General features: G+C 38.3%; 1 protein-coding gene across 2 annotated transcripts in view; it reads right to left on the bottom strand.

Annotated features, from left to right (window-relative positions):
* PCSK5 (proprotein convertase subtilisin/kexin type 5) overlaps positions 1-17,529 on the bottom strand; it is a 442,496-nt gene that overhangs the window by 143,750 nt on the left and 281,217 nt on the right. For both annotated transcript variants that reach the window (XM_024738976.1, XM_024738975.1), the window contains exons 14-16: positions 16,187-16,330; positions 12,056-12,158; positions 10,338-10,531 (exon numbers count right to left, since the gene is read on the bottom strand). In XM_024738976.1, the coding sequence (XP_024594744.1) occupies positions 10,338-10,531; positions 12,056-12,158; positions 16,187-16,330 (441 nt within the window). The remainder of the gene's footprint in view (positions 1-10,337; positions 10,532-12,055; positions 12,159-16,186; positions 16,331-17,529) is intronic.

Below are 17,529 nucleotides of genomic sequence, written 5' to 3' on the forward strand. Positions count from 1 at the left end.
TAGTTGATTTACAATGTTGTGTTAATTACTGCTGTACAGCAAAGTGATTCAGTTATACATATATACACATTCTTTTTTATATATTCTTTTCCAATACACATTCTTTTTTATATATTCTTTTCCATTATGGTTTATCATAGGATATTGAATATAATTCCCTGTGCTATACGGTAGGACCTTGTTGTTTATCCATTCTGTATAGAAAAGCTTACATCTGCTAACCCCAACCTCCCACTCCATCGCTCCCCCTTGGCAAGCACCAGTCTGTTCTCCATGTTCCCGATTTCTGTTTCTGTTTCATAGATAGGTTCAGGTTCATTTGTGTCTTATTTTAGATTCCACATATAAGTGATACCATATGGTATTTGTCTTTCTCTTTCTGACTGACTTCACTTAGCATGATATTCTCTACTTGCATCCATGTTGCTGCAAATGGCATTATTCTTTTTTATGGCTCTGAGTAGTATTCCATTATATATGTGTGTGTGTGTGTACATACACACATCTTCTCGATCCATTCATCTATCTATGGACATTATGTCTTGGCTATTGTGAATAGGGCTGCTATGAACGCAGGGGTGCGTGTATCTTTTTGAATTATAGTTTTGTCTGGATATGTGCGCAGGAGTGAGACTGCTGGATCGTATGGTTGTTCTATTTTCAGTTTTCTGAGGAACCACCATACTGTATTCCACAGTGGCTGCACCAACTTATATTCCCATTAACAGTGTAGGATGGTTCCCTTTTCTCCACACCCTCTCCAGCATTTGTTATGTGTAGACTTTTTAATGATGGCCATTCTGATCGATGTGAGGTGGTACCTCATTGTAGTTTTGACTTGCATTTCTCTAATAACTAGCAATGGTTGAGAATCTTTTCATTTGCCTATTGGCCATCTGTATGTCTTCCTTGGAGAACTGTCTATTTAGGTCTTCTGCACATTTTTCGATTGGGTTATCTGTTTTTCTTGTTGTTGAGTTATATGAGCTGTTCTTATATTTTGGAAATTAAGCCCTTGTCCGTCGCATGATTTGCAAATATTTTTTCTCATTCTGTACGTCATCTTTTCATTTTGTTTATGGTTTCCTTTGCTGTGCAAAAGGTTGTAAGTTTGATAGGTCTCATTTGTTTATTTTTATTTCTACTGCCTTGAGAGACCAAAGAAAACAGTGATATGATTTATGTTAGAGAATGTTTTGCCTATGATCTTCTAGGAGTTTTATGGTGTCATGTCTTATGTTTAAGTTTTTAAGCCATTTTGAGTTTATCTTTGTGTATGCTGTGAGAGTGTGTTCTAACTTCATTGATTTACATGCAGCTGTCTAACACTCCCAACACCACTTACTAAAGAGACCGTCTTTTTCCCGTTGTATATTTGTGTATCCTTTGTCGAAGATTAATTTACTGTAGATGTGTGGCTTTATTTCTGGGCTCTCTATTCTGTTCCATTGATCCATATGTCTGTTTTGTGCCAATACCATGCTGTTTTGATTACTGTAGCTTTATAGTATTGTCTGAAGTCTGGGAGGGTTATGACTCCTGCTTTGTTCTTTTCTTCAGGATTGCTTTGGCAATTCTGGGTCTTTTATGGTTTCTTACGAATTTTAGGATTGTTTGTTAAAGTTCTGTGAAGAAATTCATGGGTAATTTGATAGAGATCACATTAAATCTGTAGATTGCTTTGGGTAGTATGGCCATTTTAATAATACTAATTCTTCCAATCCAAGAGCATGGAATATCTTTACATTTCTTTGAATCATCTTCACTTTCCTTTATTACATGTTTTACAGTTCTCAGCATATAAGTCTTTCACCTCCTTGGTCAGGTTTATTCCTAAGTCTTTTATTTTTGGGGGTGCAATTTTGAAAGGTATTGTTTTTTTACATTCCCCTTCTGATATTCATTGTTGGTGTAAAGAAATGCAACTGGCTTCTGTATGTTAATCTTGTATCCTGCTACCTTGCTGAATTCGTTTATCAGTTCTAGCAGTTTTTTTGTGGAGTCTTTAGGGCTTTCTATATATGTAATCATGTCATCAGCATATAATGACAACTTTACCTCTTCCCTTCCAATCTGAATACCTTTTATGTTTTTTCTTGTCTGATTGCTGTGGCTAGGACTTCCAGTACTATGCTGAATAGAAGAGATGAGAGTGGGCATCCCTGTCCTTCTCCAGATTTTAGTGGGGAGGCTTTCAGCTTTTCACAACTGAGTATTATCTTGGCTGTGGGTTTGTCATAAATACCTTTTATTATATTGCTCCCCCCTTAAAATTTTTATTTTATAAAAATAAAATATAAAAATAAAATAAAAAAATAAAGTATAGTTGATTAACAATGTTGTGTTAGTCTCCGGTGTACAGAAAGTGATTCAGTTATACATATACATGTATCTATTCTTTTTCAAAATCTTTTCCCATTTAGGTTATTACAGAGTATTGAGCAGAGTTCCCTGTGCTGTACAGTAGGTCCTTGCTGGTTATCTATTTTAAATATAGCACTGTGTGCATGTCAATCCCAAACTCACACTCTATCCCTCCCCCTGCCCACCCTTCCCCCGGTAACCATAAGTTTGTTCTCTAAGTCTGTGAGTCTGTTTCTGTTCTGTAAAAAGGTTCACTTGTATCATTTTTTTAAAAAGATTCCGCATGTAAGTGATATCATATGATATTTGTCTTTCTCTGACTTACTTCACTCAGTATGACAATCTCCAGGTCCATCCATGTTGCTGAAAATGGCATTGTTTCATTCTTTTTTATGGCTGAGTAATATTCCACTGTGTATATGTACCACATCTTCTTTATCCATTCATCTGTTGATGGACATTTAGGTTGCTTCCCTGTCTTGGCTATTGTAAATAGTGCTGCAGTGAACATTGGGGTGCATGTATCTTTTCAAAGTATGGTTTTCTCGGTATATATGCAGGAGTGGGATTGCTGGATCATATGGTAGCTCTATTTCTAGTTTCTTAAGGAATTTCTATACTGTTCTCCATAGTGGCTGTACCAAGTTACATTCCTACCAACAGTGCAGGAGGGTTCCCTTTTCTCCACACCCTCTACAGCATTTATTGTTTGTAGACTTTTTGATGATGGCCATTCTGACGGGTGTGGGGCAATATCTCATGGTCATTCTGATTTGCATTTTTCTAATTACTAGTGATGTTGAGCATCTTTTCATGTGCCTCTTGGCCATCTGCATGTCTTTTTGGAGAAATGTCTATTTAGGTCTTCTGCCCATTTTTGGATTGGGTTGTTTGTTTTTTTGATATTGAGCTGCATGAACTGTAAATTTTGGAGAGCATTCCCTTATCGGTCACATCATTTACAGATATTTCTCCCATTCTATGGGTTGTCTTTTAATTTTGTTTATGGTTTCATTTGCTGCACAAAAGCTTTTGAGTTTAATTAGGTCCCATTTGTTTGTGTTTGTTTTTATTTCTGTTACTCTAGGAGATGGATCCAAAAAGATATTGCTGAGATTTATGTCAAAGAGTGTTCTGCCTTTGTTTTCCTCTAAGAGTTTTATAGTGTCTGGCGTTACATTCAGGTCTTTAATCCATTTGGAGTTTATTTTTGTGTATGGTGTTAGCAAGTGTTCTAATTTCATTCTTTTACATGTAGCTGTCCAGTTTTCCCAGCACCACTTATTGAAAAGCCTGTCTTTTCTCCGTTGTATATTCTTGCCTCCTCTGTCAAAGATAAGGTGACCATAGGTGCGTGGGTTTATCTCTGGGCTTTCTATCCTGTTCCATTGGTCTATATTTCTGTTTTTGTGCCAGTACCATACTGTCTTGATTACTGTAGCCTTGCTGTATAGTCTGAAGTCAGAAGTCCTGATTCCTCCTGCTCTGTTTTTCTTTCTCAAGATTGCTTTGGCTATTTGGGGTCTTTTGTGTTTCCATACAAATTGTAAAATTTTCTGTTCTAGTTCTGTGAAAAATGCCATTGGTAATTTGATAGGGATTGCATTGAATCTGTAGATTGCCTTGGGTAGTGTAGTCATTTTGGCAACATTGATTTTTCCAATCCAAGAACATGGTATATCTTTCCGTCTGTTTGTGTCATCTTCAATTTCTTTCATCAGTGTCTTATAGTTTTCTGAGTACAGGTCTTTTGCCTCCTTATGTAGTTTTATTCCTAGATATTTTATTCTTTTTGATGTGATGGTAAATGGGATTGTTCCTTTAATTTGTTTTTCTTATCTTTCATTTTTAGTGTATAGAAATGCAGCAGATTTCTGTGTATTAATTTTGTATCCTGCAACTTTACCGAATTCACTGATGAGCTCTAGTAGTTTTCTGGTAGCATCTTTAGGATTTTCTAGGTATGGTATCATGTCATGTGCAAACAGTGACAGTTTTACTTCTTCTCCAATTTGGATTCCTTTTATTTTTTTTTTCTTCTATGATTGCCATGGCTAGGACTTCCAAAACTGGGTTGAATAAAAGTGGTGAGAGTGGTCATCCTTGAATTGTTCCTGATTTTAGAGGAAATGCTTTCAGCTTTTCACCATTGAGTACGATGTTAGCTGTATGTTTGTCATATATGGCCTTTATTATGTTGAGGTAGGTTCCCTTTGTGCCTACTCTCTGGAGAGTTTTTATCAGAAATGGGTGCTGAATTTTGTCAAAAGCCTTTTCTGCATCTACTGAGATGATCTTGTGGTTTTTGTCTTTTCTTTTGTTTATGTGGTGCATCACATTGATTTGTGTATGTTGAACCATCCTTGTGAACTTGGGATGAATCCCACTTGGTCATGGTGTATGATCTTTTTCATGTGTTACTGGATTTGTTTTGCTAATATTTTGTTGAAAATTTTTGCATCTATATTAATCAAAGATATCGGCCTGTAATTTTCTTTTTGGCAGTGCCTTTGTCTTTTATTGGTATCATGGTGATGGTGACTTTATAGAATATCTCTGGGAGTGTTCCCTCCTCTTCAGTTTTTTTGGAAGAGTTTGAGAAGGATCGGTATTAAATTCTTCTTTGTATGTTTGGTGGAATTCACCTGTGAAGCCATCTGTCCTGGACTTTTGTTTGTAGGCAGTTTCTAGATTACAGATTCTGTTGCACTTCTAGTGATCAGTCTGTTTAAATTATCTACTTGATTCAATTTTGGTGAGCTCTGTGTTTCTAGAAAGTTGTCCATTTCTTGTAGGTTGTAGAACTTGTTGGCATATAATTGTTCATAGTATTGCCTTATGATTTTTTGTATTTTTGCAACATCAGTTATTGCGTCTCATTTTTCATTTCTTATTTTGTTTATTTGGGTTCTCTCTCTTTTCTTCTTCATGAGCCTGGCCAGAAGTTTGTCAGTCTTGTTTATCCTTTCAAAGAACCAGCTCTTGGTTTTATTGATTTTTTTCTATTATTTTTTAACCTCTATTTCACTTATTTCCTCTCTGATCTTTATTATTTACTTCCTTCTGCTGACTTTAGGTTTTATTTGTTCTTCCTTTCCTGATTCTTTTAAGTGGTAGGTTAGATTGTTTGAGATTTTTCTTGTTTTTTGAGGAAGGTGTGTGTCATTATGAATTTTAAGAACTGCTTTTGTTGCATCCCATAGATTTTGTATGGTTGTTTTTATTGTCATTTGTTTCAAGGTATTTTTAAATTTCCTCTTTGATTTCATGGTTGACCCATTCGTTTTTTGTTTTTTAATTATTTATCTTTGACTGCATTGGGTCTTTGTTACTGCATGTGGGTTTTCTCTAGTTGCCGTGAGTGGGGGCTACTCTTCATTGCGGTGTGTGGGCTTATTGCAGTGGTTTCTCTTGTTGTGGAGCCCAGGCTCTAGGCGTGCAGGCTTTAGTAGGTGTAGCACACTCGCTCAGTAGTTGTGGCTCATGGGTTCTAGAGCGCAGGCTCACTAGCTGTGGTGCACGGGCTCAGTTGCTCTGCGGCATGTGGGATCTTCCCGGACCAGGGCTCGAACCCATGTCCCCTGCATTGGCAGGCGGATTCTTAACCACTGCGCCACCAGGGAAGTCCCGACCCGTTAGGTTTTTAGTAGCATGTTGTTTAGTCTCCATTTCATCATTTTTCTCTGATTTCTTTTCCTGTGGTTAATTTCATGCCATTGTGGTCAGAAAAGATGCTTGAGATAATTTCTATACTGTTAAATTTGTTGAGTCTTGTTTTGTGCCCTAGGATGTAGTCAATCCTAGAGAATGTTCTATGTGTACTTGAAAATAATGTGTATTCTGTTTTTTTTGAATGTAATGTCCTGAAAATATCAATTAAGTCTATTGTATCATTTAGGATCTATTCTAAATAGATCCTATCTATTTAGTTTATTGTATCATTTAGGATCTCAGGTGCCTTATTGATTCTCTGTCTAGAAGATCTGTCCATTGATGTGAGTGGGGTGTTAAAGTCTCCTACTATTATTGTATTCCTGTTAGTTTCTCCTTTTATGTGTGTTAGTATTTGTTTTATGTATTTGTGTACTCCTACATTAGATGCATATATGTTGACAAGTGTTCCATCCTCTACTTGTATTGGTCCTTTTATCATTATATAGTGTCCTTCTTTATCTTTCTTTATGGCCTTTGTTTTAACATCTATTTTGACTGACATGAGTATTGTGACCCCTGTTTTCTTGTCATTTCCCTTTGCATTAAATATCTTTTTCTATCTCTTCACTTTCAATTTATGTGTGTCCTTTGCCCTAAAGTGGATCTCTTGTAGGTGGCATATTGTAGGCTCTTGTTTTTTATCCAATCTGCCACTCTGTCTTTTGATTGGAGCATTTAGTCCATTGACATTTAAGGTAATTATTGATAGATATGTATTCATTTTAAACCTTGTATGTATCCATTTTAAATGTATTTTAAACCGTGTATGTAACCATTTTAAACCTTGTATGTATCCATTTTAAATGTATCCTTTTTAAACCTTGTTTTCCCATTGACTTTATATTTCTTTTTTGTCCCTTTTTGTTTTTCCTTTTGTGGTTTGATAATTTTCTTTTGTATTATACTTATGTTCTCTTCTTTTTGGCTTTTGTGAATCTACTGTACGTTTTTGATTTGTGCTTAGCCTGTTTTTCAAGTATGTTAACCCCTTCCTATACCTACTTGCCTTAGACTGGGAGTCATATAGGCTCAAACACATTATAGGAGGAAAAAAAATCTACATTTTTTACTCTCCTTCCCCTCATTTTATGATTTTTTTTTTGTGGTACGCGGGCCTCTCACTGCTGCGGCCTCTCCCGTTGTGGAGCACAGGCTCTGGACGCGCAGGCCCAGCGGCCACGGCTCATGGGCCCAGCCGCTCTGCGGCACGTGGGATCCTCCCGGACCGGGGCACAAACCCGTGTCCCCTGCATTGGCAGGCCTACTCCCAACCACTGCACCACCAGGGAAGCCCTCATTTTATGATTTTGATGTCTTCTTTTACATCTTCATCCTTTTCCTGTTCATTATGGTTATCATCACTTTCACAGAAATTTTTTGATTTTTAAAAAATCTGTGTCTGGCTTATTTAAGTGATTTACTTTCCAGTTGTGATTTTCTCTTTCCTATAGAGTTTTAGTTCTTTTCTATTTAGAGAAGACCTTTCAATATTTCTTTGGGGATCAGTTTAATACTGCTGTATTCTTTAGTTTTTGCTTGTCTGAGAAATTCTCTCACATTCTTTTCTAAATGATAATCTTGCTGGGTAGAGTGTGCTAGGTTGCAGATTTTTCCCTTTCAGGACTTTGAATATATCTTGCCACTCCCTTCTGGCCTGCAATGTTTCTTTAGAGAAATCAGCTGATAGCCTTATGGGGGTTCCCTTGTAATTAACTCTTTGTCTTTCTCTTGCTGCCTTTACAATCTTCTATTTAACTTTTGCCATTTTTATCATAATATGTCTTGGTGTAGGTCTGTTTGGGCTGATCTTGTTTCGGACCCTCTGTGCTTCCTGTACCTGGATATCTGTTTCTTTTCTTAGGTTTGGGAAGTTTTCAGCCATAATTTCTTCAATTACATTTTTGATCCCCTTTTCTCTTTCTTCCCCTTCTGGAATCCCTATTATGCATAGATTGGCATGCTGCATATTATCCCATAGGTCTCTTATATTGCTTTCATTTATTTTTCTTCATTTGGCTTTCTGTCTGCTGTCCCGATTGGGTGGTTTCCATTATTCTATCTTCCAGGTCACTTCCTCATTCTTCTGCATTATTCATTCTGCTATTCATGCCTTTAGCTCAGTTTTGTCTCTGCAAATGAGTTTTCTAATTTTTCTTGGTTCCTATTTATAGTTTCTAATTCGTTTTTACAGTACTCTGCATTCCTGCTGATAGCCTTTCTTAATTCCTTCAGTATTTTCATTATCTCCTTTTTGAAATTGGTGTCTGTTAGACTGAAGAGGTCTGTTTCATTGTTTGTTCTTTCAGGGGAATTCTCTTGGTCTTTTAACTGGGAATGGTTCCTCCCCTACTTTATTTTACTTATATTTCTCTTACTCTGTGAGTTTAGGAGAAACAATTGTCTACTGTGGTCTTGGAGGGCTATTTATATGTGGGGGCATCCCTGTGTAGCTTGTGTGGGTTTAATATATTTGGTGTGAGGGCTGTTTTTAGTAGAGATGCCTGTTGCCTCTTTCCTCAGCATGTGCTGATCATTAGCCCCTTAATATGGGGTATGCAGATGTGATGGCTGGTGCCATTCCTGGGGTTCTTGGTGGCGGTGGCAGCTCAGGTGTGCCCCCGGAGTACACCATGGTGGCTTAGGCAGCTCATGACCACTCCTGGGGTCTGGGAGGGTGGTGGTGGTGGTGGCTTGTGACCTCTCCTGGCATCTTCTCCAGGGTTCAGCCTTCCTGATTGAATTTTGAATTTTTTCTTTAAGGAATACTACTTATTTCTGATCCCTTATGTCCCCTCCCCATTCTCATTTTTCCCTTTCTTTGTCACATTGCAGCTTATGTTCCAAATTTTGGGGAAAATAAAAACTACTGGGGAACCCGTCCCCATTGCTCTAAAGGGTAAGCCAAGAGCCCCATCTCCCTCATAGAGAAAAGCCTGCCTTTGAATCAAGAGTGAATTTGACTTGTTAAGTAGCAGAAGTATCCACTTCAAAATTCTTGCCTGTTTTTAAAAAAAAAAAAAAAAAAATCTCTTGTTCAGACAAATTATCCAGAGCTCAGAAATACAGCAAAAGATACCTGCAGCCCTTGTCAGGGCCATACCAGAACACTGTCAAAAAGAGGTGTACCCAAGGATTATGGAATTCTCTAGGCAATGTACCTTTGTCTGTTCACTAATGACATTTGATTAGGGCCCACATTCTGTGAAGCCACATGTTAATTTACAGATTTTTGTTTGATAAAGTTCCACATGATTTCTGTCCATCTGAAAAAATAACCCCCCCAAATTCTAATTGTATTGCCATGCAGGATATTATTCAGTTCTGTCTCTAACTCATTTTGCCTTTCCTGGTGGACTAAGATGTCTGATAGTCTTTGAACCCACTTATCACCTTGTAGTTTTCTTCATTAATGGGTTAGGTAAGTCACTGACATATTTCCATTCTCTATTTACATGAAAGTCTCATTTTTAACCTTGTTGATATCATAGAGGGGCCTGCTTCCTTTGCATAGTGCGCAGAAAAGAGGAGGCCTGGCTGCTATCCTTATAAGGTTGGCCCATGGCTGACATCTGGGAAGTTGGATTTTATGAAGTTTCCCGCCACCCTGATAAGAGTGGCTCATGGAGCCTAAACAGTTTGTACAAACAATATGGTTTGCATTGAATACCAGCTTTCCTTCCAGGAGTCGTCTGGAATTTTGGTATGTGCCAGGTACAGGGTGCCTTCATAATCAGACCCTAATAACAACCCCGGGTCCTGAGACTCTAGGGAGGTTCCCTGGTAGATGACATTTCATACATGTTGTCACAAATTGTTGGTGGGGGAATGAAATGTATCCTGTGTCACTCCATTGGATGAAAACTTGCACCTGGTTTCCCCTAGACTTTGTCCCATGTGCCTTTTCCCTTTGCTGATTTTACTCTGTATCCTTTTACTGTAATAAGTCATAATTGTGAGTTCACGAGTACAATGATATACTGAGTCTTGTGGGTCCTCCTAGCAAGTCACTGCTTCACGGGGTCCTCGGGCTCATCCCCAGATTCAGTTAGTTATAGGCATTTTTACATAAATTATTTTTTTGCAAATTTTTCTACAAATTCATTTTCACAAAACAATTGTAAAGTGTTCTCTTAAAAACTGGCTAGATCCTGTTTGATGTTAAGGCCCAGACTTCATGGAGGAGGACTATCCCTCCCAAGATCAATCAAGTGAAAACCTTACATTGCCTCTCTAAAAACCAAATTTTGGAATCAACTCACTGGTGTCCTGATACGATCCATCAGGGCAGTGAGTGACACAACTGTTCGTTTCCTCATTCAGGAAGTATCCATGTTTACAGGACAGGCACTGGTCCCCGTGGCTCCCAAAGCAGGACTCGCAGTTGGGGGCACACTTTCTGCATCGCTTCTTGTCAGCGTGGTAGTGGCCAGAGGGGCAGCTGGAGACACAGATCCTGCATTGTGGAATGATAAGAAAGAAGGGCAGTGTCACCAGAGATTCAGTCCTGAGTGAGTGAGGTGCTGAGCACATAGCTGTCCTCACTCTCAAAATCCTTTTTAACCATGATGGTATAACACCACATCCAAAGGGCCAAATTCTGTTGGTTAAAGCCTTCTCCTATGTAGGATGCTGACGTAGCACTGTAGTTACATAATACCAAGTCCACCAAGTAAGGCATGTCTTGGTCCAAACCATCTTCCAGTTCGGGTCTAGCTCTTTAAAGGGGATGATGGTTAGAAACTGAGTCTCAACAAGAAGGTTGTGCTGTTGGGTTGAAGGGAAAACATGTGCAAACCATGATTTTATGCAAAAAGGCCCTAATAAGGGGTTACTTCTATTGTTGTGTTTGTCATATGAATCCTGTGTGTATGGGTGGTGAGGGTGATGGTGGTTGTATGCTACTGTCTAAATTAATATAAATATATTTAGGGAGTTCCCTAGTGGCTAGGATTCCGGGCTTTCTCTGCTGTGGCCTGGGTTCAGTCCCTGGTTGGGGAACTGAGATCCTGAAAGCTGTGCGGTGTGGCCAAAAAAAAAAAATTTTTTTAAATTTATGTTATGATAAAAAATGACTACCTTGCTTGCCCATAACTGAAGGTCTGGGCTTTATGTATTCATTTAACAAGTACTTCCTGAGTACCAATTAAACATCAGGCATTTGCTAAGTCTAGGAGCTAATGAGAGGGGCTGAGGTAGCCAAGGGGCTTTCCCTATTTTTTTAGACATTAAAAAAATTTAATTTTATATTCGCTTTAAGGAATTGAAATTCCAGCACGGATGTGAGAGGAACAGGACCACGCCTGGGTGACTGGAGTATGGATGCACCGCAAGTTGGCTCCCTGTGAGTTTCCTCCTGAAAGAGGAGGGGGAGGTGGTAGGGATGTGAGAGACACGCCTGGAAGAGCACGGCCTCTGATGGGCAGTCACTGTTCCATGGCCCTCCCTGTGGGTACATATCTGCTTGAGTCAGAAGCCAGGGGCTCAGAAGCACAGGGTCCAAGCAGGCCCGCCTCAGTGCCCAGAGTGGAGTAGTGAGAACGTGCAGGGTCCAGCAGCTTTGCCACATGGAGGGCTTACACTTTGGGGAATTCGGGAAAGCATCCATTTGGCTTGTGTACTGGCATTTTCATGAAGGGCAAATGCAGCTGTGGCATCAAACATCAACGGGATAGAAAGGTCTAGAGGGGAAGACCAGGCATGTGCATAGCTAGTCCCTCCCCATCATCCTTTGAAACGTGAGAAAAGATGTTTGCAGTTTCCTAGCCTACAGGTCCATTTGATGTTTTGTAATTCAGTATCAGTTTCACCGTTCTGAATGATGGGACGGGGTGGGGCGGGGGGGCGGGGCAGCAGCATCTCTTCTGGGCTTTGGTCCTGGTGGGAGAACACGGAACACACTGCCTGTGGTGACCCTGTGGGAGCTCCCAGGAACACCAGGGGGCGTGCTTCAGGGGGTCTGATGTGGCTTCTCTCTTACCTGGTGTTGTTTTTCAGCTTGTAGTAGTAGTGCAAACAGTCATTGCAGTGGTCCGGTCCTGGCCCATCACAGCCTACCTCACTGCACTCAGGGTCACAGGGACCTTCCAAAAGAAATCAGAACAACACTTGGAAAAAATGATTTTAAAGCAGGTAAGCTTCACCTTGAATTATAAATAGGTATGTTTCTCCCTTAGGCAGTGAGAGTTTTCTTTAAGAGTTTCTAATGCAGTGAGGTGGAGTAATGTTCAATGTGGCTGTAAGCCCAGAGTGAACTCTTGACTTTTTTGGGGAAAACCTGAATTACCTAAGTATCAAGCATGTAAATCCTAGTCAGGGCCTGGTCTTCAAAGCACACGTATGGTTGCCTTGTGGGAGAAGACAGTTAATTCAGAATTCAAAAGAACAATGCCATTGCGGCAACTAGAAAAAAACTGATTGCAATTAAATATGCATAATGATAAAAATGTCGGACAGAAAAATGAGAATTTAAGCTGTTGACAGAAAGGAAAAAAAGGGTTATTATTCAATGCCCTGACCAGATTGTCTCTCTCATCCAAGGTCATTAAAGCCACTGAGTACCTCTGAGATACTGGAGCCAGCAAGAAACATCATTATGGCATCTGGCACCATTTTATCCGCATCTCATTTTGGATTACAAAGCAGGTACTTCAGGCACACAGAATAGATTTAAAATTGCATCCTATCCATAGGCCAATGGGCAGCTCAACAAAACTACACACACATTTTAAAGATGCAAGCAAGCTTAAAGAATTCCAAACCTGGGATGAAGGTTCCTAATCTCTCTTGCTGTGTATTCTTTGCACAGGCAGAAAAAAAAAAAAATGCCAGAAAGATGGAGCTATTTCGTGATTGATGAAAAGTTTTCTAATGACATGGGCTAGTTATAGATATTTTGCTTGCTTGACTAACTCCCTTTTTTCTTGTTTTCCATATTTTGAGAGATTTGATCTCATATAATCTTGAAGCTCTTTCCCATTGAAAACTCATATGATTTTAACTAGCGATAAACATGGTGCGTGAAATGCACAAAAAGTAAGTCAAGGGTACCAGAAATGTCTTGAGCCATACTCATTTTAATAAAAAGGACTTACTTTTGTTGAAACTTGGTCTCCTTTAGTCATTGTAGGACTATGTTCTACAGTTACTGAATCGAAACGTAAAATGGTAGAAGTGGGGAGGAATGACTTAGAGAAAAATCTAGTAGTCAAACAAACACCGTCATTTGACAGATAAAAACGATTTTCCAAGAGTTACAGTGGCTTGTCCAGTATCATATGGCTAGGAGAGTTGGGATCAACAGAGGTCCTGCTTCTTATTCTTAGTCCAGGTCTCCTACTTACGGGTAGTAAATCATGACCTTTGGATCTGAATGGAAATGAGTTATTTCAAAATGCTGCGGACTTGAAGTATATTTCTGATTAATCAGGAGTCATTTGACAGCACTGTTTGATTAATCAGGAGTCTCTCTATTTTCCCAAAAGCCTTAAAACTGATCTTTAAATTCCACAGCTAGTGCAGCTTGGAACATTTTAGCTGACTGCTATGGTACATGAGGAGAGAGTGTCTCTGCGTGTAAGGGCTGAAGTGCACCCGGCTGTGGGTCCCACAGTCCCTGGAATTCAATGAAACAGTACAGAGATCTGGTTATGATAATGCCATCTGTACCTCTAGAGAGGCTGACTTCTTAATGAAGGTAAAAATCACAGCTCCAAAGAAAAGGAATCATGGGTGGCCCTAAATTTTCACTGGATGATTTCTACAATTAAAACAACCCAAACCACTTATTCTTGATATGTGCCAAAGAGCTGTGTATGGCAAGTTCACATGCTGTGCTGTTTCTTTCATAATCTTAAACTGTCCCAGATGCAATTTAGCATTTTAGGTTGCTGGGTAATAATGAAATAACTGTCTTTGTCTTTGTTCTCTCACAAGCACCAATGTGGACATTTTGGAGATGTAGTGAGAAAAACCACAAAGATATATAACTGTTCAGAATTTTAACATTACCAAAATTTGAATTGGAAACATACCGTAAGGCACATAGTAATATATCACTATTATACTCCATTTACGTTTTTAGATATACTTTCTCCTATCAGAGAAGACAAAATGGTTTGCTGGTTATAACATCAGTAGTAATGTTATAAGCTCAAAGCGAAATAAGACAAAAACTGAACACAGTCTAGTTCTGGTTAGCTCAATTGGTCTGAATTCTCTAAGTTTATTATTGACACAGGGATACACCTATTTAGAATAAAAGGAACCAAATGCATATTTATTTAAAATACTCTGTTACAGTGATTAATGAAAAAGAATCTTAGAGAGCTGAGCTGTAAGAAACAAAGAAGTTCCTGTCTAAAGGTATGTTAAACTGCTATTTATGAACAGTTCTCCATTAGGAGAAGCTTTGTTCATTAAGTGTTATGTATGATATCCCAGAAGGACTGAATGCTGCTGGAAGTGGTAGCCAATGCAACAAGACAGGAATCAGAAATACACTGGGAAAGAGAAAAAATAATTTGCAGATGATATGGCTTTGCAGATGATATGGCTACAGTACCTAACTGCTCCAGAAAATCAACTCTAAAACATACAAATTAATAAAGTAATGGCCAGATGTAAGATAAACACACAATAGCCCACAGATATCCCTGATACCAGCATATAATAGTTAGAAAATATGGAATATTTTCCACTACAGTAGCAACAAGACCTAAAATACTTAGAAATAACACTAACAAGAATAACACTACATAAAATTAAAAGATTTCAGTAAAATGGGATACGGTCTATGTTTTGGATGGAAAGACTGTATATTGTAAAAAGAGTTCTTCCCATGAGATTGCATGTAAATTCAAACTAAATTTCAATGAGATTTTTAAAGGGGGATTTAAGAATTGCTATGAGAACAAGAAGTAGACGTTCAACAGATATTAAAATACAGTGTGGGTGCTACTGGATCAAGAATTATTAGATTGGTAAATCGGAAAAGATGGTACCAGAAGAGACCTGGTATAAGAACTTACCATACTGTTATAAAGGAAACATCCTAAACTAATAAAAGAAAGGATGGCAACTCAGTTATTGATGTTAGTCTGTTTGGAAAATAAAGACAGAACTTCACTTCACAATATATATTAAAAATCAAAGATTACAAAAAAAAATCCATGTGACTATTTAGCAGATTTTAAAGAAGAAACATTCTGTAAAAAAGAAATTACAAATGTTATCTGAAACAATAAACTCTGCTCTCCAATTTTCTTTTTCTCTCAGAACAACACAAAACAAAAAGGTACGTTTCGGAAGCAAGTGATAACAGAGAAAATGTTTTCAGCGAATATGAGACAATGAGAGAGTCAATAACATACAAAGAGTTTTTATAAATAAGAAAATTGCTGCCACTTTGAATAGAAAAGTGAGTAAAAGACATATTTCATTCAGAGAACACAAAGGAAAAAATGTTTAGATTTACTAGCAATGAAAGCTATAAAAATTTAAACATGTTCTTTTCTTTCTTTTTTACTTTTTTCTTTCCACTCAATGCTGGCAGGAATGAGTGTAGTAAACACTCACACAGTGGTCACAGTGCAGACTGGTATATCTTGTCTGGAAAGCGACATGACAAATCATATCCAAGCCCTAAAACTGATGATTCCCTTTGATGCAGTAATTCTTAGAACTCTATTTTAAAGACACAGTCAAAGATATAGTCAAAAACTGATAATGGTATTCATTGAAACCTTATTTAAAATAGTATAAAACTCTAAGCAAACTACACATCCCAGGTTATGGATTAAATATATTACAACAGGATGGACTATTATGCTGCCTATGTGTTCTAAGGATACTTGACAACAGGGAAATATGCTCTTAATGATACCTTTAATGGAAAAAAAAGAATATGAATGTTCTCTATACAGTGTGATTTTAGCTTTGAAGAAAAAAACATGACTATTTGAATACTTGAATGTACACATACCAATATTTAAGGGATAGAAAGGAAGATGGAATAAAATATCTCAGAATATGAGTAGAGGTTTATCTCTTTGGGGGAATGATGCATGAGCTTTCTTTCCTTAGCCTGCCTCCCCATTGGAAGCCAGCTCACCTGCATAATCCTCTGTCCCATAGTCATCAGTGGGGTCTTCAACGCGGCTATACCGGACACGTTCCACTTTAGGAAACTCATTGGTGGGTGAGTATGGCTGCACGGAGGTGCCATAGAGGACCAAAGACCATTCTTTCAATTTACCTTGGGAAATAATGAAAGCATATCATGACCAAACGTTCCCTCTTCAGCTTTATAATTTCTTTATTTCCTTCTCACTGAGGAAAAAGCAAGAGTAGGAGAATTGCGGGAAACAGATTCATATGATTCACTGCATCAGATACAGGGCTAGAAACGCATTTTCCAACGCTTGCAGAGTTAACTAGTTAAATAATTCACATACCACGTATTTACTGAGCACCAAACGTAGGATACACCTTAATTGAATCAGCATTTTGTGTGTGTGTGTGAGAAACACATCTCAGATTTCTGGATCAAGGGCTGAGTTTCAAATTATGGATATTTAAGAGAATCCCAGGATTTTACAGAAGGCCGCCTTTTTCTAGGTATAAAGGTCTTACATAAATTAAAAAAAACTGTTGGCAGACTTGTTTATCAAAAAAAGATGAAAACAACTACTTTGTTCCACCTGAAATGTTAAGAATACATCACTACATTATCCTGTAGACACGTGCTGGCCAATGATAGGCACGAGATCCATTTGGATGTTTCCGTTTAAATTAACTAAAATTTAAAACTTCAGTTCCTCAGTTAGACCACATTTCAAGTACTCAGTAGCCATATGTGGCTAGTGGCCGCTACGATGAACAGCACAGATACAGGAAACATTTCTACCACTGGCAGAATGTTCTACTAGGCAGTGCTGTCATAGAGCATTTTCTGGTCAAGGGTGCTTGGAGATGTGAGGGAAGTGTTTTACCTCCTTTGGATGTAGGCTTTCAAGGAACATTTGCTTTAGTTTAGTCCTTATTTATACATTTATTTCTTAGCTGTATAAAACTAAAGTCTTTAATGCAAAAAGTAAACAAACGGAAAACAACTGTCTGCTGGCCATTAAGCTTAATTTGGTTCTTTTTTAATATGAATCTTAAATAAAAGTTATTAAGACAAAACCATTAAAAACGTGGAAATATGCTGGCAGGAAGGTAGGATACCCCTCCCCCCACCTTAGATCTCCTCCTCACCTTGGCCTAATACAGAGAATCCAGGCAAGGTTAGGGTTGGGCTCTGTCACAGCCCAGAGAGGGATAAATTTCAGGTGTCTGCTAATTCATCTATCAGCAACTATAATCACCATCAAATTGATGCTTATTTTCTATAAGTGCTTACTATACGCTAAGTAAGTTTTATTCCATTCAGTGGTCTCAACAACTGGGAAATAG

This window comes from Neophocaena asiaeorientalis, unplaced genomic scaffold (genome assembly GCF_003031525.2).
Source record: "Neophocaena asiaeorientalis asiaeorientalis breed wild unplaced genomic scaffold, Neophocaena_asiaeorientalis_V1.1 scaffold249, whole genome shotgun sequence".
Lineage (NCBI taxonomy): Eukaryota > Metazoa > Chordata > Mammalia > Artiodactyla > Phocoenidae > Neophocaena > Neophocaena asiaeorientalis.